This window comes from Mesoplodon mirus (assembly GCF_964341445.2).
Source record: "Mesoplodon mirus genome assembly, chromosome: 2".
NCBI classification, from domain to species: Eukaryota; Metazoa; Chordata; class Mammalia; order Artiodactyla; family Ziphiidae; genus Mesoplodon; species Mesoplodon mirus.
In genome coordinates, this window is record NC_138977.1 from 88,493,420 (window position 1) to 88,515,282 (window position 21,863).

At 39.9% G+C, this 21,863-nt stretch overlaps 1 protein-coding gene across 2 annotated transcripts in view; it reads right to left on the reverse strand.

The window, feature by feature from the left end:
• CORIN (corin, serine peptidase) overlaps positions 1-21,863 on the reverse strand; it is a 229,245-nt gene that overhangs the window by 71,172 nt on the left and 136,210 nt on the right. For both annotated transcript variants that reach the window (XM_082638500.1, XM_082638499.1), the window contains 5 exons: positions 19,517-19,624; positions 16,688-16,798; positions 14,149-14,265; positions 9,441-9,548; positions 1,246-1,477 (listed from right to left, as the gene is read on the reverse strand). In XM_082638500.1, the coding sequence (XP_082494626.1) occupies positions 1,246-1,477; positions 9,441-9,548; positions 14,149-14,265; positions 16,688-16,798; positions 19,517-19,624 (676 nt within the window). The remainder of the gene's footprint in view (positions 1-1,245; positions 1,478-9,440; positions 9,549-14,148; positions 14,266-16,687; positions 16,799-19,516; positions 19,625-21,863) is intronic.

Here is a 21,863-nt window from a genome sequence, read left to right on the forward strand (position 1 = left end):
GGTAGACGTTTTATTAGTGATACTTTAAAAGGCATTTAATAGAAATTTTCAGAATTATGTTTGCACAGCCAACATTAAATTTTACTCTATTTGTATAATTTGTTTAGTTCCCCCAAATCATTTTTAAATTTTATTGCTTCCTGCCCCAACTCTATAGATGGCCCTACCTTGTCATCCATTTGATATCTGGCATATAATTTACTGTTTTCCCATCTGTCCACTGTATTGATATTCTTGCTTTTTCTTAAAGCTCTGAGTGACTTCTGATCCCAACATATGGTTTCCATAGTTACCACTCACATTTAGGCAGGCACATCTGTGTATTCACCCCTTGATGGAAAACAGCCCTGAGAAAAGCAGCCCTCACCTCTGTGACAGCCACCCTGTACATGCACATTCTCTGACTATAACCCTGAACACACAGCATAGAAGAGGGACCAAACTGCCACAAAGCAGTTAGTTGTGCTCCTGTCCTAACATAAGAGCTTTGTTTATTCTGGGCTTACAATCAATGCACAGCACTTTACATTTATGTACATTCATCTTATCTCACAACAACCCAACCCAACCACCACCACTATCCTGATCTTACAGGTAAAGAAACTGAGGCTGGGAGAGACTGAGGAACCTGTCTCAGGCTACAAGCAGCTACAGAAGAGCCAGGATTTGAATCAGGAGGTGGACACCAGAGTGATAATCTTAACCCATAGGGCATCACTCATATCTTAAGTTCAAGCCACACTCTTGAAAAACCATCCTGTATTTCATCTAACCAGGTAGAAAAACAGCAATGTCCATCCCCCGTCCATCCTGAGTTTGGTGTGATGACTCCTTCAGCCCACTCTTTGTGTAATGTCTCCTCACTTTTGATGTTATCAGAAGGCAGCATTTAAAATACATCAACATTGCCAGAGAAACAGGGAGACACACCCCTACTGCTGACTCACATTTTAAAAGCCGCTTCCTGATCCAACAAAATGAAACACTTGTGATTTTATTTGATTAAAGTCCATGAATTATCATCAAAGGCAGTTCATATCTCTCTTGTTTGGTATTTCACTGATGAATTCTTACTCAGATATTCATTTTAGAATTCCTACTTCTTTACTTTTTAAATAGGTAATTTGTTAAATGCAGGACCTGTTGGCAAAGTATGTACTTTGTCTAAACTCAAACTATGTCTTCATTCCCTTGGTTCTCCTTGAGGGAAAATGAGGATGCCTGGGGGAGACCCCACTGTATTACCTGCAAGGGGGGATACGCTGGCTTGTATTCCTGTCACACTTCGGTACCAAGATGGTGCAAGCAAAGAACATGAGGTATTTGTAACAGTTGGTTTGAACAAGTGCAGGGAAAAGAGAAGACTCCCAGCTGATGGATGCTTCCTTTTGAGTCCTGTGGCCGAGGTAATTTGGATAATTTGTATGGTTGTAGGGCAAATTCATGCAGAGTTCCAACGTAATTGGTTCACACTGACCTAACAAAAAAACACACATACAGATACATGTATTTTTAGATTTCACATGTAAAACAATTTCTTAATATCTTACAAAATTAAAATCTATCTTACCCTTTCTTGGAAGTAGCTAAGACTAGATGTAAGTAGTATATGAGATTGCCATCAAAAGGTACATAGTGTGGTTGATGAAGTGTCTTGACAAACCAAGATTCATTTCTGTATATGGAGCTGCTCGCACACTGTCCAGAATGCATGTTTCAGAAAGTCTTTCTCATTGTTTTCCCTCGGCTCCACTTACCTGATTCCTTTTACTCACTTTAATTTGTCTTCTGATTTATCCATTACTTCTAAACTAGTGTATTCCCCACCACCTTCATAGCCATTTTAAAAAAATCAATGAATTTGGCTAAATAGGCAATTAGATGACTTTTTTCTATACGTTTTATTGTTGATCAGTGTATAAGGCTATACAATTTCAGGTCAAGAGGAGGCTGAGATCCATTAGATATCCATTGCCAATGAGATAACCCCTAACCCTTTAGCTTGGCATCCAAGGCTGTTTCACACTCCAAATCACAGCCTAACTTTCCAGCCTCATCACCCATGACTATCTCGCCAGCAATATTTCCTTGGTGACACCAGACATTTTAAGAATTGCACGCGTCCTTTGTGGGTCCTGTTAGCTTTTATCCCCTTCTTTCCTTCACACACTTGTAATCACCCCTCAAATGCAATCATGGTTCTAGCTGCCAGGTACACAGGGCAACTGCTGATTGGAATCATCCTTCCCCATCCTGCCCACTAAGCTAAGTTCTCCTTGTTCTGCAGCACTCAGCACAAACCCCTCTTCCAGGAAGGCTTTCTGGCCAACCACTCTTCCCCTTCCACTCCTAGTAGGTCTCCGCTGAGCTCCAGAGCATCTCCAGGGTGTGCATGCCATGCACTCATTGCCCTCTGCTCTATTCTTTACTTACTTGCCTTCCCCATACGATTTGAGAGTTTTGTGAAATGAGACCTCATTTCTTCTTTTTAATTGAAGTATAGTTGATTTACAATGTTGTGTTAGTTTTTGGTGTACAGCAAAGCGATTCATAAACACACACACGTATATATATATAAAATTAATTCTTTTTCAGATTCTTTTCCATTATAGTTTATTACAAGATATTGAATATAGTTCCCTGGAGAACTTATTTCTTGATCTCAAAGTCTGCACCAAGCATAGTGTGAGAATTAAGGAAGGAAAGGAGGGGGGAGGCATCAGAAACTATCCTTTAAAATGTAAAATGTAAAAATAATGAAAATAATGAAAAATAGAGTCCCTGCCATTGAAGCACTCTAGGTCTCCAGAGGAAGAAAGACACATGCAGGTAGCTGTGGTATAACATGAACAGGCTAGGCTAGTGGGACTGAACAAAATGCTAGAGCCCGGAGAGACAGAGTGGATAGGAGCAGCTTGGGAAGCCTTCCCAGGATAAGCGGGGTTTGGGCAGGTGTGGGGGAATGCGGTGGAAAGGCTCTCTGTCCCCTGTCTGTGGTGGACGTGCTTCATTCCCAGAGGAGAGGGGAAATCAAGGGAGTGTCTTGGTAGAATCAGGTCAGGTCCACCAGAGATTTCATGCCTTATTAAGAGTAATTATTCAAATTAAATTTAATTATTTGACTAGGAAATGGTATGCAGGCAAACAGATTAGCAATAAGGACTGCAGGGAAATATTAAAACAGCTCTGGGACTATTTCTTAATTTAAAGAGTCTGAGGGCTTTGCAGAGATTATGCTGATAAGGAGCCCGATATTGGCCAGACTGAAAAATTTCACGGGCCAAGTATGTAAGACTCTCAGTTTATTGAGGAAGGAGTAAAACTCTAAAGCTGGCATAATCCTGAGGATGCCTACAGGGTGGAGAGAAGAAAGAGAGACAGAGGAGGTATGGGGTTGGTTCAGCTTACCACTTCTTTGATTTGTGAAAGAGGAGAAACACTGAAATGTTCTGAGTTCAGATTATACACAAAAAATTCATATTCCTTATAACAATGAAAACAATACAAAGACGCATATAGGAAAAGCTCTTCATCTCCCCACCTCCCTCTCTCTTAACTTCCCTCAATGCCAAAAGATGGGTTTCCTCTTCAGCTTGCTTTTGTTGCTTGATTACCTGTCACAACCATCTTACAAATCAGTAGAGGCAGCTCACACTCTATATTTTTCTTAATTTCTTTAATATACTTAAAATTTTACAAAAATGGGATCATTCACACATATTTTGATGCAGTCTTTTTTTCCCTGTAGATGTCTTTTCTTTCTCTCTCTTCCTCAACTACCCTATCAAGTTTTAACTTTTTATCAGTTTGTTTCCTTGAGATGACTAATAGGCATATCACATGCATAACTTTTCTCTCTTTTGATATGTGGGATGTATCGATTTTGATTTAGGATAAGATATAGGCTTTAAGTGTCTCAGAGTCAGGGGAGATGAAAGGATTACGTTATGATCATGTATTATCCTGAGATCTTTACTGAATGCGGTGAGGTTGTTTTGTTTCCTTCATAAAGGCATTCTTCACAAAGTGCTAAGCAAGAGAAACTTTCAAGTATCTGGCAACCTCAAATTCTACGACTTATGGTATCAATAAACTTTTATATCTTAAGCAGTAGACTCACTGACAAGCCTGATTGACATTAGCCACTAGAGGGCGATCACGTCACAAACATGTGGGGACGTTTAGCTGTTGCAGGGCTGTATAATTCAGTGTGAGCTTGAGGCAGTGCCTGGCATGGCGTCCTGAGGATAGATGAGGTTTAATAAATATCTGTAGAAAAAAAGATCCTGATGGAGTCTCAATGATAGCCCACCTTTCAAAGTCTGAAACAATATTTGATAAATTCAACCTAAAGAAAGGACTGTTAACTAAACGATGTTACATCTTCATCATGATGCAATACCTGAAGCCAATGGAAATCATGTATTAGATTGATGGTCGTTTACATGAGAAAATGTCATTTCCAACATCCATTGGCATATATATCCGAGATTCATCTTTGTGTCAAAACTTTAAAGCTCTCTTTATTATTATTTATTTTTTAGAATTTGAAGAGCTAATATAAGGTGAACACCCTTATAACTACTACCCAGGTCAAGCAATTGAACTCTGCCAGACATCCCACGTACCCTTCCATATCCCCTGTCTTACGTCGACCTTCTCCTTCCCCCACAAAGTAAATGCTGAGTTTCAGAGTCATCACTTCCTTGCTCTTCTTCATAGCTTTATTACATAAGTGTGCACCACATCCTACATACTACAGTTTGGCTACCATTTTTGAAAACCAGATTTAAGTCTCTTATATTATCTGTGTTCCCCCTCCCCTCCATCTCTTTATTTTTCTTTAATGTTTAACTATTGAAGAATCCGGGGACTTGACCTGTAGAGTGTGCCAGTTTGGATTTTGCTGATTGCACACTCCTGGGGAGGTTAAACATCTTCCCCTGTCCCCCTTGTCTCCTGAACACTGGCAGCTGAAGCCAGGGGGCTGATTAGGCTTCATCCTTTTGGCAAGACTCTAGGTTCTTTTATCAGAAGACACATCCGTCTGATTTCTTTTTGTGATGTCTACAGCTGTATGTCCATGCTCAGTGCCTTGCCCTGTTAATTCACCTGGTTTCCAAATGGTAATATTCGAATTCAATCATTTATCTTCCACTTACTAGCTGGGAATGCTTTTAGAAAGAGGTTGTTCCTCTCATCTACTATTTGATACTGAGAACTGAAGTCCTTAATCATTACAGCATATGGCTTGTTGACCACACTCCTATACTATCTGTTCGTCCACCTAGAGATTGCAAGGAGAGGGCAGGAAATTGACAGACCACTGGGAAATTATTTGAAGAACAAAGCTGTTCATTTCTTCCTGGATATAACTTTTCAGTGGGGGGGAATCATACTGCCATCTTCCCACTCATATATACGACTTTGGTTTTCCTTTTCTGTTCTTCAAATACACTCAGACAGTTTCCTTAGCGTCTCACCGTCTCATCAGCTTCCTCTTTCATCACAGGTGTTCTTGCCAGGTTCCCTCCATATATATTCAGCAAACATTTGAACACCCCCTCTTTCTGAGTGTCAGGCACTGGGCTAGTCACTCGTCCCCATTCCTTCTCTGTTATTAAAAATAAGTGTTGGGGGCTTCCCTGGTGGCGGAGTGGTTGAGAGTCCGCCTGCCGATGCAGGGGACACAGGTTCGTGCCCCGGTCCGGGAAGATCCCACATGTTGCGGAGCGGCTGGGCCCGTGAGCCATGGCCACTGGGCCTGCGCGTCCGGAGCCTGTGCTCTGCAATGGGAGAGGCCACAACAGTGAGAGGCCCGCGTACCGCAAAAAAAAAAAAAAAAAAAAAGTGTTGGAAGAAAAATGTACACAAATAAACATGTAGAACTAAAGGTTGATGGAACACTATGGGAAACTTGGGAGGATCCCTGAGGCATGACAGTCATACTGGACTTCATACAGCCATGGCGATCATGGGTTCAGGGAGGTGGGGAGAGACACATGCCCAGGAGCTGCTCTCTCCCCCAGGTTCCCCCAGATGTCTGGATTGCACTCTACAAGGTACAGGTGATGGATTAGTCCCTCTACACCAGACTGATGGGAAATAACATTCCTGATCCTACCCCCCAAGGCAAGGACATGTCCGTATTTTGCCTCCCAGCAGGGTGCAAACATGTTAAAGATTCTGGGCTGGGGTGGATGTGGTGATACTGTGATACTTTTAAGCCTCTCCATACACAATATCATCTGAGATGTGTTCTTTAGGCTTTTTTTAATTGTAGGCACTTCTGCTCAACTGAGATAAACCATGGATCTTATCCACTGAAAAATATGAAAAACATGAAGACTGTTTTTCACACCCAATTTCAGGATGTCACTAATCCCAGCAGCCTCGTCAGGCCACAAAGCAATAATTCTCAACTTTTGCTGCACACTGGGGTCACCTGGGGAATTTTTAAAATACTGATGCCGGGGTCCCACCCAGTATATCTTCAGGGACCAATGGAACGTTATTATAATATTTTATGGGGTGGCAAAAACCATTATCTTTAAGGACTAGCCTCCCAGCAACTCCAGTGAGAGGCTGACTCCACCGGAAAGAATGTCCACATTCTCCAAACTCATATTCCCCACTGGCAGGGAGCCAGAGAAAGAGAGGGCTGCTCAGTCGTGCTCCAGAATCTAAATAACAGTAGTCTCTGACAGTGTCAAAGATCTTTAAACAATCACGTTTTCAAGTGCATGAAGAGTTTTCTGAGAGGAGATGATACTTGTCCATATTTACAGAGAACCAAGTAGACACACACCATCCTGGAGCTCTTTGAAAAATAAGGAATAACATCTTTACTCTCAGCTGGAAGTTAGGCATATACACTGCTTATGTGCCTAGCAGAGACAGCAGCTCCTGGGCATGGGTCTCTCCCCACCTCCCTGAGCCCATGATCGCCATGGCTGTATGAAGCCGGGTATGACTGTCATGCCTCAGGGGCCCCCTCAAGTTTCCCACAGTACTCCATCAACCTTTAGTCCTAAATGTTTACTCATGTACTTTTTTCTCCAACACTTATTTTTAATAACACAGAAGGAATGGAGACCAAGGACAAGCCCAATGCCTAATACTCGGAAGAGGGTGTGTTCAAATGTTTGCTGAATATATATGGAGAGAACGTGGCAAGAACAACTGTGATGAAAGAGGAAGCTGATGAGAGAGTGAGATGCTAGGGAAACGGTTTGAGTGTATTTGAAGAACATAAAAAGAAAACCAAAGTTGTATGTATGAATGGGAAGGTGGCCATATGATCCCACTGTTGAAAAGTTAGCTCCAGGAAGGCTGGAATCATGTCTCCCTTCATTGCCATCAAAGTGCCCAGTGCCCAATCCCAGTGCCTGGGACATCACAGACACACTAGAAATACTGGTTGAATATACATGATAAATGGAATATTTCCTGCCATATCCATAAACAAAGGATGTCACAGTCACCAATGACTGCAGCCCTCCAACGTGAGCTGGTGAGCCCTGAGGAAACTCAGGGCTGAAACGAATACCTGCCATCTAGCAGCCATCAGACTGCAGCCACTCCTGCGGTGAGACCTGAGGAAACTCAGGATGTGAAAACACTGGATACTGGCCCGGAGAGCTGAGGTGCATATCAAAGGAATTATTTCAGGGAGCCAAGACTTTTGCATCTTCCCATACATAGAAAAGCGCTAAATTCCTTAACTTGAGATATCTGGTATTCTTTGATTAATAATAATCTTTTGACATTCCTGACTACCTGTTTTTTTCAGAGTTATCTGAAATGCTGTCTCCCGGCCTTCAGTCCTCATTTTACCCAATAAAACTTAACTCGCAACTCTCACGTTGTGCATTTTTTTTAAGTCAACATACATACAAGCTGAGTTATCTAGTGCCCTTCCTACAAGTTCCTTTTTTTTTTTTTTGGACAGGTGGTAACATATTTTTAATCTTGAAATATTTCAAGTATAGAGAAAGTAGGATAACATATACTTGGTTACTCCCTGCCTAAATATGACACAGGCTAACATTGCTCTCTCACCTTTTTTTAATCTAACAGTAAGTGCCATTACATGTCAGACAACCCCCAAAACTTTAATAAAATACACGTGTCTGAGACAATACTGTCACTGTCCAAAATTCTACAGCCCAAGTTCAAGGTGAAGTAAAAAAATGATTCTGAAAGAGTTCCAGGGCAGATTGGGAGATGAGCAAAGTCAAATCATATGTATATACATATATACACATACATAGACATATATTTAATCATTTTAGAGTGAATAAAATGGTAGTGCGTCTTAGTGGTCAGACTGATATCTATCTGCACTGTTCTCTCCTATGGGAAATGGAGGAGGGCTGGGTATTGTGCTTTCGGCCAAACAGTTATTAAGTGCTTGTGAAATTAAACAAAAAATCTTGTTAGTCTGGGTTATTAATTGGCTGTTGCCCTCACACTCCTATCCAGCCCCCTGTTTTCACCCCTTGATATCCCCTAAGGGGTACAGGCTCCCCGCCACCCATAAGCTCTACATTGACCCAGCAAGGTCACAGAGTAAAATTAGGATCTGAAAACTTCAGCATATCTAGGGACCCAAACCCTTCAGCCTTTCAACCTCCCGGCCTCCAGGGGCCTTCACTGCTGGGATCTGTGCTAAGAAGTCATACCTTCTTGTCAACTGAAAGCTGACAGACCTGCTTCTAAGTCTCAAGCCCAAGCTGACAGGGAAGCCAAAAATTAATTCTAAAAAGTGAAAGAAGGGACTGGAGTGTGAAAGCAGAGCCCAGAAGTAAGCAAGCCATTACTAGAAATCAGTCTTCGGGGGCTTTCCAATTCATTTAAAATTTCCCGAGAGAGTCTTTCTGCCACCCCTGCCCGTTCAATCTTCCCCTAATCATTCCTCCTCCTGAAGCCAGTCTGGATACAGCCACCTGTCTACACCATTTGTAGCGAGGTCATTATAGGTCAGCAAAGTTCCTGGAAGGGTGAGAATACATTTTATTACAAGAACAGACCGCCCAAGTTGTATGTGGCTACTTAGATGAACTTCATATTTACTTCTTGGATAAAGTTTCCATTTTTGAAGCTGGGCTTTAAAAAGGAAGAAAGATAGCATTTGCCTGCAGATGGAGCCAAGAAAATAATATATAGGAGCTGACGCTGAGTGGAAAGTCACGGCAATGACATTAAGCAATGGATTTATAGCCCATTTATGATGACACATTTGTTTATGATTTAAGTTAATTAAGACCATTTTGCTTCTTTTCTGCTACCACATGCAACCTTTAAAAAAAAAGAGAAATATATATATGCATATTTTGGAGGGATTCCACACTTCAGCATTTTAATGTCAATGCAAAAGGATAAAACTGAATGCATAGCCTGATGTGGTGATTGCAACTGTCAGCAGCAACTGTACTTACTACAGTTATTCAGACTGTTGCTGGGATCACAAAGAGAGCTACCACCACATGAATCAAGGCAGGAACTGTAGAGGCATCTTTGATCTCCTTCTTGACACGGAGTCTGACCTACAGATGGGGTAAAAGCACATTTACTTTCATCAGCAACTATAAATTCCATGCACTAGGATCTGAAGGATCCAGAACCGAGGAAGGACACAACTTTAATTTCCTTCCAACTTCTCCAAAAATTTTGAACACATGTTGAGATTCTGTAGGAATAAAGAACTAAGAGGCAACCCATCCTTCAAAAATCATCTGTTGCTGCTTTTAATGGAAAAGAGAGCATCTTATATTTACATGGGTGCATGGAGTTGATGACAAAATAAAATTCAAGTGATTTGAGGGAAAGGCCAATATTTTTAAGACTCATTTGATCCCAACTCTAGTCTTTCCTCTAAGGAAAATGCTTTCCTTAATAATAAATAAGGCATCAACATCAATACAATAAGGATACTTTATCATGGCATAAGTCTTAAGCAGCTGTTATCCACATTTTCTGTGTCCTTGGAAAGTAGCACTGGCCTAGCTGCAATGATCTGAGAATTGGGTTTCTTGTTTCCAAATGGATGACAACAGCAACATCAACCTAATGGCTTTTCCTTAAGGTATGTGGAGAGGAAACTGATTTTCCCATTGATTTCCTGGTCATTTGTAGATTAAATGGATAAGGTAATAAATTACTGCCTGTTCTTTTTCTAGCTCGCCCCCATTATAGTCAATTACTCAGACACGTCATGTGGAACCTAGAAAATCTTGCAAGGCAGTTTTAAATATAAATAACAGTATGCATATACATACAATCATTCTTATCTGTAATTCTAAGACAATATTTATTATAGTGGACTTTCTTATCTATAATTCTAAGACTTCTAAGACTTATCTATAATCTTATCTATAATTCTAAATATAATATTTATTATTCTGGACTCTTTCTCCCTTTCAGTACCATTAATGAAAAACACTATATATCACAGCCTTGCATAAAATAGATATCACTCCTTTTTTTTTTTAACGTTAGCAGGTCAAACTTTTTTTTGCAAGGTAAGCCAGGATAAGTTCCATGAACTTAGTCTCTTGAAGAAATTTTATTAAGACAGCATGCATTCATTACTTCAGCCGATATTAAGTGCCCACTATGTGACCACTTATGTGACCACTTATGTGACCAGCTAGGCACTGAGCATTAAAAGACAGAAAACCCTAATAATTTCTACCCTAATTATGGATGTCGTCATGAACGGAATCTTACGATGCCATGTGATCATTGCTCCACTGAAGGTACATGTAAAAAGCAGTAAAAGCAAACTACGACGGTAAGAGTAAAGCTTCTCAAAGGAGTTTTTCAGGTGCATGGGGTAAGTTGGGATAAGGGGGAAGGATGGGTTTCCCAAGCAGACAGCAGGATATGCAAAGGCCTGGAGTAAAAAGTACACAGGCTGGAGTCACTGGAGGTTAAGGGAGACTGAACAGGAAGGTTGAGAGTGAGGCTGAGGGTTGTCATGGCCTAAATCTTGAATAAGGCCCCAAGTCCTGGCAGAAGCAGTCCCAGACCCCCTCCCAGCCTGGCTGAGCAGAACCAGCCTTCGATCACGGCTGACGCTTGTAACTCGCTCCCCTTAACTCTCAGCTCGCCAAACGCAGTGGCCTTCTCCCACTACTCTAAACTACCTTGCTCCTTCCTGCCACCTCGGTGCCTTTGGCCAAGCGGTTCCCTGTGTCTAAAATTCTTTCTCCAGTCCCACTCTCCTTTGTTAATTCCATTCATTCTTCAGATTGTGGCTCCTACAGCTCCATCTCAGGGAAGCTTCCCAGAGGCCCTTTCCCAGGACATGCATCCAATACGTGGCATCCTAGCACCTTGAATTTCCCTCCTGGCCTAGGTCACTCCCCAGTTAGACAAGGACCAGCACAATTATTTGTATCGGCTTATCTCCCCCAGGAGCCTGCTAGCCCCATCAGCAGTTTTGCTTGCTACTAAATTCCCAGCACCACAATATACTTTTATTATATTGAATTCGTTAGAGTGGATAAAGATGCTACCATTTTACTTTGTGATCCATTTTATCATGTGACTTTCTAACATCTCACACATGCAAGGAAGTATTTTCAAATCCTGCCACTGTTAGTAAAAAAATCCAAAATTGTTTCAAACAGCATTGAATTATGTAGAGAGAAAGAACTATTTGTTCAAAAGGGAGTTGCTTGGCTGACATGCACACAATAACTCATGGCTAGAAAGGGATTTCCTTCTGAATTTTAAAACTGGTAAAATGAAGCACTCGTTATCTAGCTTTTTATGGACTAAATCTGTGATTAAAAGGCTCTCCCTTTAGGTCTGAAATGCATTTTCATTAAAGCCATCCGAATGATCAATATTCACTATGAAAAAGCTAATTTAGTTATTGGTGAACAATCTCATTAGCTGATTTGGAATATATACAGCCTAAGACTTGCTTTCACATAGCAGCCATGTGATAATAACTTACATTTATTGAGTGCTCACCACGTGCCATCTCTATGAAGTAGTTATCATTATTCTGAGATTACAGACACAGAAACTGAAATGTAACAAGGTTAAGTTACTGGCCTAAAGTCAACCAGGTAGTAGGTGGCAGAGCTGGGGTTTGAACCCAGGCAGCTGGGCGGCAACATCCACATTCTTAACAACTAGGCTATGTTGGTAAGAGGTAAGGTCACTTATAAGCAAATGTAGTGATTTTTAAGTCAAAGGATATTACCAACCCTGCACTGAGAGATGTTTCTACACAAACTGGGACTTAAAACAATCAGTGTAGAGCTTTCTTTTCTGGCAGAAATAGACACACTTAAAAAACCCACTTATTTGATTTACTTTTTCTTTGGGGGTTTCACAGATAATATCAGACTCTTTTTAAAGTGTATTTAAGTATATTGCTTGGAAGGAAAACATAAACAAGACAAAAAGACAACCCTCAGAATGGGAGAAAATATTTGCAAATGAAGCAACTGACAAAGGATTAATCTCCAAAATTTACAAGCAGCTCACACAGCTCAATATCAAAAAAACAAACAACCCAATCCAAAAATGGGCAGAAGATGTAAAGAGACATTTCTCCAAAGAAGATATACAGATTGCCAACAAACACATGAAAGGAGGCTCAACATCACTAATCATTAGAGAAATGCAAATCAAAACTACAATGAGGTATCACCTCACACCAGTCAGAATGGCCATCATCAAAAAATCTACAAACAATAAGTGCTGGAGAGGGTGTGGAGAAAAGGGAACACTCTTGCCCTGCTGGTGGGAATGTGAATTGGTACAGCCACTATGCAGAACAGTATGGAGGTTCCTTAAAAAATTACAAATAGCACTACCATATGACCCAGCAATCCCACTACTGGGCGTATACCCTGAGAAAACCATAATTCAAAAAGAGTCATGTACCACAATGTTCATTGCAGCTCCAATTACAATAGCCAGGACATAGAAGCAACCTAAATGTCCATTGACAGATGAATGGATAAGGAAGATGTGGCACATATATACAATGGAATATTACTCAGCCATAAAAAGGAATGAAATTGAGTTATTTGTAGTGAGGTGGATGGACCTAAAGACTGTCATACAGGGGCCTCCCTGGTGGCGCAGTCGTTGAGAAGTCCGCCTGCCGATGCAGGGGATGCGGGTTCGTGCCCCGGTCTGGGAGGATCCCATATGCCGCGGAGCGGCTGGGCCCGTGAGCCATGGCCGCTGGGCCTGCGCATCCGGAGCCTGTGCTCCGCAACGGGAGAGGCCACAGCAGTGAGAGGCCCGCATACCGCAAAAAAAAAAAAAAAAAAAAAAAAAAAAAAGACTGTCATACAGAGTGAAGTAAGTCAGAGAAAAACAAATACCGTATGCTAACACATATATATGGAATCTAAAAAAAGAAAAAAAATAGTTTTGAAGAACCTAGGGTCAGGACAGGAATAAAGACGCAGATGTAGAGAAAGGACTTGAGGACACAGGGAGGGGGAAGGGTAAGCTGGGATGAAGTGAGAGAGTGTCATGGATATATATACACTACCAAATGTAAAATAGACAGCTAGTGGGAAGCAGCCACATAGCACGGGGAGATCAGCTCAGTGCTTTGTGACCACCTAGAGGGGTGGGATAGGGAAGGTGGGAGGGAGACGCAAGAGGGAGGGGATATGGGGATATATGTATATGTATAGCTGATTCACTTTGTTATAAAGCAGAAACTAACACACCATTGTAAAGCAATTTTACTCCAGTTAAGATGTGAGGCATCAAGCTGCTTCTCTGCACATGGTTATTTTAGGAAGCTGTTACATTTAATTTCAGAAGCCAGTTATTTCTAATTGAATACTATATGCTACACTTTTCTCTTTATCCTGGTGTTTCCCCATAAAACATCTAACTGAATCTGCCCATGCTGTTTAAGTGTTTAACCTCTACTCTTCACCCTTAGGGATGATTTTTCAGTGTAAGTTGCATGAGAGTTACATTTACCATAAGCAAGGGTTTCTGGCTGACCAGAGCTGTGAGGACCAGTGAATTAGGCAATCTGGCATTATTTATATGGGGATCCTTTAAGCTGTAGGTAACTTCCAACTTTTAGCTTTGCTCCCAAGGAAAGGCCTGCTGGTAAGGACTGTTTCCAGGGCTGGAGCACACACTTACCATTGGTGCAACTCTCCTCATCACTTCCATCCTTACAGTCCTCATCTCCATCACACTGGAAAGTGCTGGGGATACACTGGCCACTTCTGCATTCCACCAGACCCTGGCTGTGACATGCTAGGAAATGCCAAAATAACATGCATTTTAATTATCTCTACTTCTTTCAGTCTACAGAGCACATCAATGATTCCCATTTATCTGGCATCACCAAGAATGAATTGTTCTAGATTTCTGAATGTTCTGCATAAATGAATGAATATATCATTCATTTTGTTCATTCCAAGTATTTTTGGAATGGAAAGTTTCCTTTCAGGAATTCCTCTTCCCTTATTAAATAGCACTCACTAAAAATTTTTTCTTGATCATTGCATGGTGAAAAACAGTATTAATGATGGTAGTAGTTATACTACTAATATAAAAGCTACAACTTATTAAAGGCTTACTATATGGCAATAACTGTGCTAGGAGTATTAGGTGTCTAATCTCAAATCCTCATAACAAATTTGCAAATGGATATTATCGACCTTGTTTAGAAGAAGGAAACTGAAGCTTAGAGAGTTTAGTGTTTGCCTCAAAGTCTCAAGGCTGTTAAAAGGTAGGGTCAGAATGTGAAGGCAAGCTTTTCTAACTCAAGCTCCAACATTTCACTCTGCACCAACCTGACCTAATGCACTAATGAAGTGGTATATGTGAAAGACTTGAATAGTACCTACCCCACAATAAACACTTTATTTCAAAACTTGCTCATGACTTCTGACATTTAAAAGGGATTCTTGTAGCCATTAACCTTCCAATTTCTGAAGGTTGTCTTAATTTTATCCCTATTGTCTTTCAGAGCGTTAGAAACCCATGTATCATATGACCTCAGCCTTCACCAACTTATGGTCTACATACACACATACATACATACACACATACATAAATACATACATGAGCACCAAGTCCTTGCTTTTCCAAGATCCATCAAAATACAGTCCACTCTGTTCCACTATGTCCACTAAGCAAGGACTCAGGTACTATTCCCATTCAAACAAGTTCAGGAAAGAAGAAAGCTGGGCATTGCATTTCCTAATTAATTTATGTGATTTTTCTTATGTCAAAATAAAAACCACGCAACCCACATTTCTAATTTTGCCTCAAATTATAGGCAAATTAAATAGTCAATCTCATATATATCAGCTGTTCCTGCTTTTATTTTTAGACAGCAAAAGATGGAATAAAGAGTTTAATTAGTTTGAACATGCATAAAATGCACCATATTAACTCTTTCAGATCAATATTACTCTCTTTTAACAAATAGCTGCTTCTATTCAATCATTTTATTAACCCCTACTGAGTATACTGTAGTTTCTAGGGAATAAAATGTGATCAGCCATATTTGATTTTATTAGGCAGGTAGGGTAATAGCTACCTGAAGACTTTTTTTTTAATTGAAGGATAGTTGATTTACAATATCATGTTAGTTTCAGGTGTACAGCACAGTGATTCAGTTATATAAATATATATATATATATATATATATATGTACCTATTCCTTTTCAGATTCTTTTCCCTTATAGATTAGTACAAAATATTGAGTATAGTTCCCTGTGCTATACAGCAGGACCTTGTTGGTTATCTATTTTATATGTAGCCGTGTGTATATGTTAATCCCAACCTCCTAATTTATCCCTCGCCCACCCCCTTTTCCCCTTTGGTAACCATAAGCTTGTTTTCTGTGTCTTTGAGTCTGTTTCTGTTTTGTAAATTAGTTCATTTGTATCATTTTTTTAGATTCCACATATAAGTGATATATGATATTTGCCTTTCTCTGTCTAGCTTACTTCGCTTAGTATGATCATCTCTAGGTCCATCCATGTTGCTGCAAATGACATTATTTTATTTTTTTTATGGCTGAGCAATATTCCGTTGTATATATGTGCCACATCTTCTTTATCCATTCATCTGTTGAGGGACATTAAGGTTGCTGCCATGTCCTGGCTATTGTAAACAGTGCTGCAATGATCATTGGGGTGCATGTGTCTTTTTGAGTTAGAGTTTTCTCCGGATATACTCACCCAGAAATAAGACAGGCTCTAAAGTTACAATATTATTGCACACTCTGTGTAACTCTATGAACACTGAAGGCTGTCTTATCTCTGCCAGTTCTCCCCCGGTTCTCCCACACATGGTACCTGAGAGCGCCTCTGGAGGCTCCCACTTAACTGCTCATGTATTGTTTGCGAAGAAAAGTGCCCCAGTCTCTGGGAAGAACATCCCTTTGACAAAGTCGCAGACCCAGAAAGGATATTTGTGGACAGTGAGAAAGAAAACTGCCACCCGCTTGACCAGAGCAGCCAAATCAGGCTTGGAGTTTTGGAGAGAGAGAGACCAGAAGTCAGTTACATTATGTTGTTATCGTCATCACACCACTCAATTATTATCCGTATAGGCTAGGACCAAAGTGTAAGAATCTGTTTAGATAATGAACCTTGAGTGTATTTGACTAAACAGGCAGAAGTAGAAAAATAAGCAAAATGAAAGACCTCAGGGCACTCACAGCAATTGACCTCATCAGACTTATCCCCACAGTCATGGTCACCGTCACACACCCACTCTATGGCAATGCAGCGTCCATCTCCACAGCGATGCTTCTCTGTGGGGTTGCAATCTGCAGAAAACAAAAACTCAGGAGGATTGAGAGAACCAGCATGACAAACACTTAGAACTGTATGGCTTGTTCCAGTAGAACAAGTTCCAGTAGAAGAGAGTCTGTTCCAATTATTCCAATACCATCAATAACCTTTCTACTCTGGGTCTGGCACCTCCCGGCCAACCATGTGGCCCCCTGGCCACCATCACTACGGGGTAAGACCTGACTGTTTTTCAGATGAATAACAAGCGCCCAGCTTTTCTAGGACCCATAGTTTGTTCTGAGTCTTGTCGTGTTTAGTCATTGTTTTCTTTCCTTATGAAAATTTTGTGATTTGGTTCAAATAAACAGAACTGTGATTTGGGTTTCACAATGTAGATAACTGATTTGATGATTTGTGACAACTCTGTCATGTTTCTAAGAATTGCAACTTACCTCTCTGTGGTAAACTGCGGAGGCAGGTATCTCCTCCTGTGATCTTGCCTGATGCTAAACTTAGGTTTTCTATTGAACTGTCTAAATATATAACTCATACTTGAAAGAACTGCTGGGTAAGAAATGCAAAATATTTGGTTTTTTTATGATTCGTTTTATCTTGGATTTAACCTCTGTCCCAAACTATATATTCCTGGGGGAAAAGGAGAACTAAGTGATGTTTCTTCTCACAGAGGGCAGAACCTATAGGATTCTTTGATATGAGACATGGAATAACCTTAATATAAACAACCCTTTAAAAGATGTATGTAGGGGCTTCCCTGGTGGCGCAGTGGTTGAGGGTCCGCCTGCCGATGAAGGGGACACAGGTTCGTGCCCTGGTCCGGGAAGATCCCACATGCCACGGAGCAGCTGGGCCTGTGAGCCATGGCCGCTAAGCCTGCGCGTCCGGAGCCTGTGCTCCGCAAGGGGAGAGGCCACAACAGTGAGGGGCCCGCGTATAGCAAAAACAAACAAACAAAAAAAGATGTATGTAGATTCATGAATAACAGATTCCATAAGGAGGAACTATCATGGATTTCCATTAACAGCACCACTGTCTTTAACAGACCTGTGGAGGGACCATGGGTCTTGAAGGATACAGGGGAGCAATTAAGTGAAGAAGATGGAAGACATGGTGCAGAGAAAAAAAGAAAGACACAATGGCTGGGATGCATGGGTGGGAACCAGAAGAGCCAGCACATGCTCAGCCTGCTAAAGATGGGCAACCGGGACAGAGAATGGTCTAAGAGGACATCGTGATTATTACCATTAGATAAAAACAAAGTCATCCTAAGAGCACAAACCTCATGATATCCTACTACCTTCAGAGGAAGTAGGTTGAGTTGGTAAGACCACTGTCTCTCACACGCCAACTATACACTGGTCCTCTCCACTGACCTATTGAACTACCAAGCTACACTCAATTCCCCCCTCCCTCATTTTTACTCTCTTTTCTCCAGTTATCTTATTGGTAAAAGGAGGAGTTGGAGCAGATAATATCTAAGGCCCCAAACTATAAATTTTATGATGTATACAAGTACAATGGCGTCTCATTCTTTGTGTCCCAAGACTACTCAATCCCAGAAGATAATCCATATCTATCTAGTGACCCGTGGGATGTTTTGTGCATACATACATTTTCCAACATTCTTATGGATGCAGTGAGAGGCAGCTACACAGGTGTTTCTAGAAACTACTGAGTTTCCCAGCATGGGGCCATTTGGGACATTCACCACTCTGAGGCATTCCCCTAATCCACTCCTGATTCTCCCCCAGCATTTCTTTTGATATTCTTTAATGCTGAATATCATTTCACATCATTTGCCCAGTGTCCTGCCTCATCTCACCTTGCCCTTCTGTTCCTATTAGAAAATTCTTCTGTCACTCAATAATATGCTACCTAAAAAAAAATTCAAGAGCTAATCACAAATTCAGAAAGGTAAATAAGCAAGAAGATTTTGCTGGTTTTAATTCACGAGAGGGCATTCAGAATTGAACTCGGCTCTTTTAAAGGTAGGGTCATTCTTGTTTTTTTAATTGAGATATAATTGACATATAGTGTTGTATAAGTTTATGCTAAATAAGATAAGCCAGAAAAAGAAAGACAAATACTGTGTGATATCCCTAACATGTGGAATCTAAAAAATCTGATTTTGTTCAAACAGAGTGTAGACTGCTGGTTACCAGGGGCGGGGAGGGTGAGGAATTGGGAAGATACTGTTTATAGTTACAAATGTGCAACTAGTAGGTAGGCTCCTTCTTTAAAAGTTAAGATCAGCTTCTGTACATAAAACAAATGCACCCTTCTAACCTTCGATATCCTCACTGCAGAAGTTGCCTCTGTAGCGTGTGACAATCAAATAAAGGAGGGGTCTTTGGTTATACATAATAAGGGGATCAGGAACAGAAAATATATCTGTCTGCAAAGTTTTGCTCATGAGCTCAAAATCTAAACACGAGCCACCGGTTCTAACCAGAGAAGAAACCAAACATTTTCAAAGAGAAAAAAAAGTTAACTCCCATTTCTACTCCACATCTTTAGCATTTCCTTAGTATGACTTTTTGTAAGAAATCTTACATTTACACATGAGACATGACTGAGACTAATAATTTTAAAAACTTCCTCTTTCTGAAAATTAAGAAACCAATCATTTTGTAATTTCACCCACTAATCACATTAACAAACAATGAGCTACAAGTTCTTGATTATACATTTCTGCAATTTTAAATGAAAACCTTCAGGGAAATAATGCTACTTACCACAGTTTTGCTCATCACTCAGATCCCCACAGTCATCATATCCATCACATACCAGGCTATAATTAAGGCACTTGCCCGTGTGACAGTGAAACAGATTCTCGCTGCAATCTGAAAATAAGAGAAGCCACTGATGGCTCATTAGAGCAAAACAGGATGTTACAGTAGCAGTTTATATAACAAAAGCATATCATGGGAGGGAAATCATAATGGTAACCTGGTCCACATCTATTCTTTTACAGGCGAGGAGACTGTGGTGCAGAGAGATCTAATGATTTGCTCAAGGTCACATAACAAGTTACTGAAGAACCACGACTAGGACCCTCTGGCTCCCAAGACAATGCTTTTATCACTTCCTGACAGTATTTATCTGAGTTCCGCTTTATGACACCTGAAAGCTCCTTTACAGTCAAATATGAGAAAAGACATTCTCAACTCACCATGGTTCCTAATGAAGTTCATGTTCATATAGAATGAATACTTAATAGAGGGTGAGTAGTTATTTCTTAAAAATGTTTCCTTTAAAATGAAAGTCTAGTTTTGTCAATGGTAAGCATAAACGTAACAAAGAGAAAAAGTCATTTAGATTACAGTCATTGCTTACTTTCACATCACTTAAGTCAACTGAATGTTTCACAGCATGACCCTCAAATAAACAGTACTGTCCTAGATTATGGTGCCAAGATAAGAATAAGTGATATATAACCTCAGGAAGCTTATAGTTTAATGTTGGAATAAACATCATGCAAGGAAATTTTAATAAGAAGATAGGTCTTGTTCTTGGGTAAAACAGAACTCCTATCATGGTTCTATCATCTATTAGCTGTGGGAATTTGAGTGTATTAGTTAAAATTTATAAGTCTGTAAACTTATTTTTGAAGTTAGGATAAGAGCAATTACTTAATAGAGTTTAGGGGAAGGTATAAATAATAAATTAATGTGTGTAAGTTTCCAAGACAATTAAATGGGAAAAGAATACTCTTCAACAAATGGTGTTGGGACAATTGGATTTCAAATACGCAAAAATGAACTCTGACCTTTACCTCAAACCATACACAAAAATTATCTCAAAATGGATTATAGACTTCAATGTAAGAGCTAAAATTATGAAGCTTCTAGGAAAAAACATAGGAAAAAAAATCTTTGTGACCTTGGGGAGGGCAAAGAATTCTTCGATATAACAACAAAACACAAGCCTAAAGGAAAAAAATAATAAATGGTTATCCATTAAAATTAAACATATTTGTGCTTCCAAAAATACTATTTAAAAATGAAGAGACAAGCCACATACTGGAAAAAAATATTTTCAAAGCATGTATCTGATAAAGGACTTATATCCAGAATATATATAGACCTCTTACACTCAATAATAAGACAAACAATCCAATTACAAAGAGGCAAAAATCTTGAATAGAAAGTCTTCATAAAGACATATGAATGGCTGATAAGCACATGAAAAGGTGCTCAATATAATCATTAAGGAAATGCAAGTAAAACCACAATAAGATACTATCATATATCCCCTAAAATAGTTATAATAGATAAGACAGATAATGCCAAGTATTGGCAAGGATTTTAAGAAACTGAAACTCTCATATATAGTTGGTGGGGATGTAAAATAATAATGCCACTTTGGAAAGCAGTTTGGCTGCTTCTTATAAACTTAACTCTAACCTTATCATGTGATTCATGAATTCCACACTTAGAAAGCTACCCAAGAGAAGTGAAACATATATCCACACAAAGACTTGTATGTGAATGTTTACAGCAGCATTATCCATAATAGCCAAAGACTGGAAACAATCTAAATGCTCAAAGACTGGTAAGTGGATAAGCAAAATGTAGTATATTCATACAATGGGATACTACTCACTAATTAAAAGTATCAAACTACTGATACACATGACAGCATAGATGAAGCTCAGAAACTTTATGCTAAGTGAAAGAAACCAGATACAAAGACTACGTATCATGCAACCCATTTATGAAGTTCCTGGAAAAGGCAAACTTACAGAGACAGATGTCAGAGCAGTGGTTATCTATGGCTGGAGATGTGGGAGTGGGGACTGACTGCAAATAGGTAGAAGGAAAGTGTGGGGAGAGATGAAGAAGTTCTAGAAGTAGATTGTGGTGATGGTTGCACAATTCTATAAATTTACTAAAAATCAATGGGTTAATTTTATAGTATGTAAATTACACATCAATAAAGCTGTAAAAATGTTTAAAATACATGTAAAGCCTGCATGTAATAGAAACTAGATTTCTTAAATGTATTATTTTTTCCCTTATTTAAAGTGAATGAAGTTCAAAAATAGATTCGTAAGGCTGGAGCGGGATCACGGAAGATGAG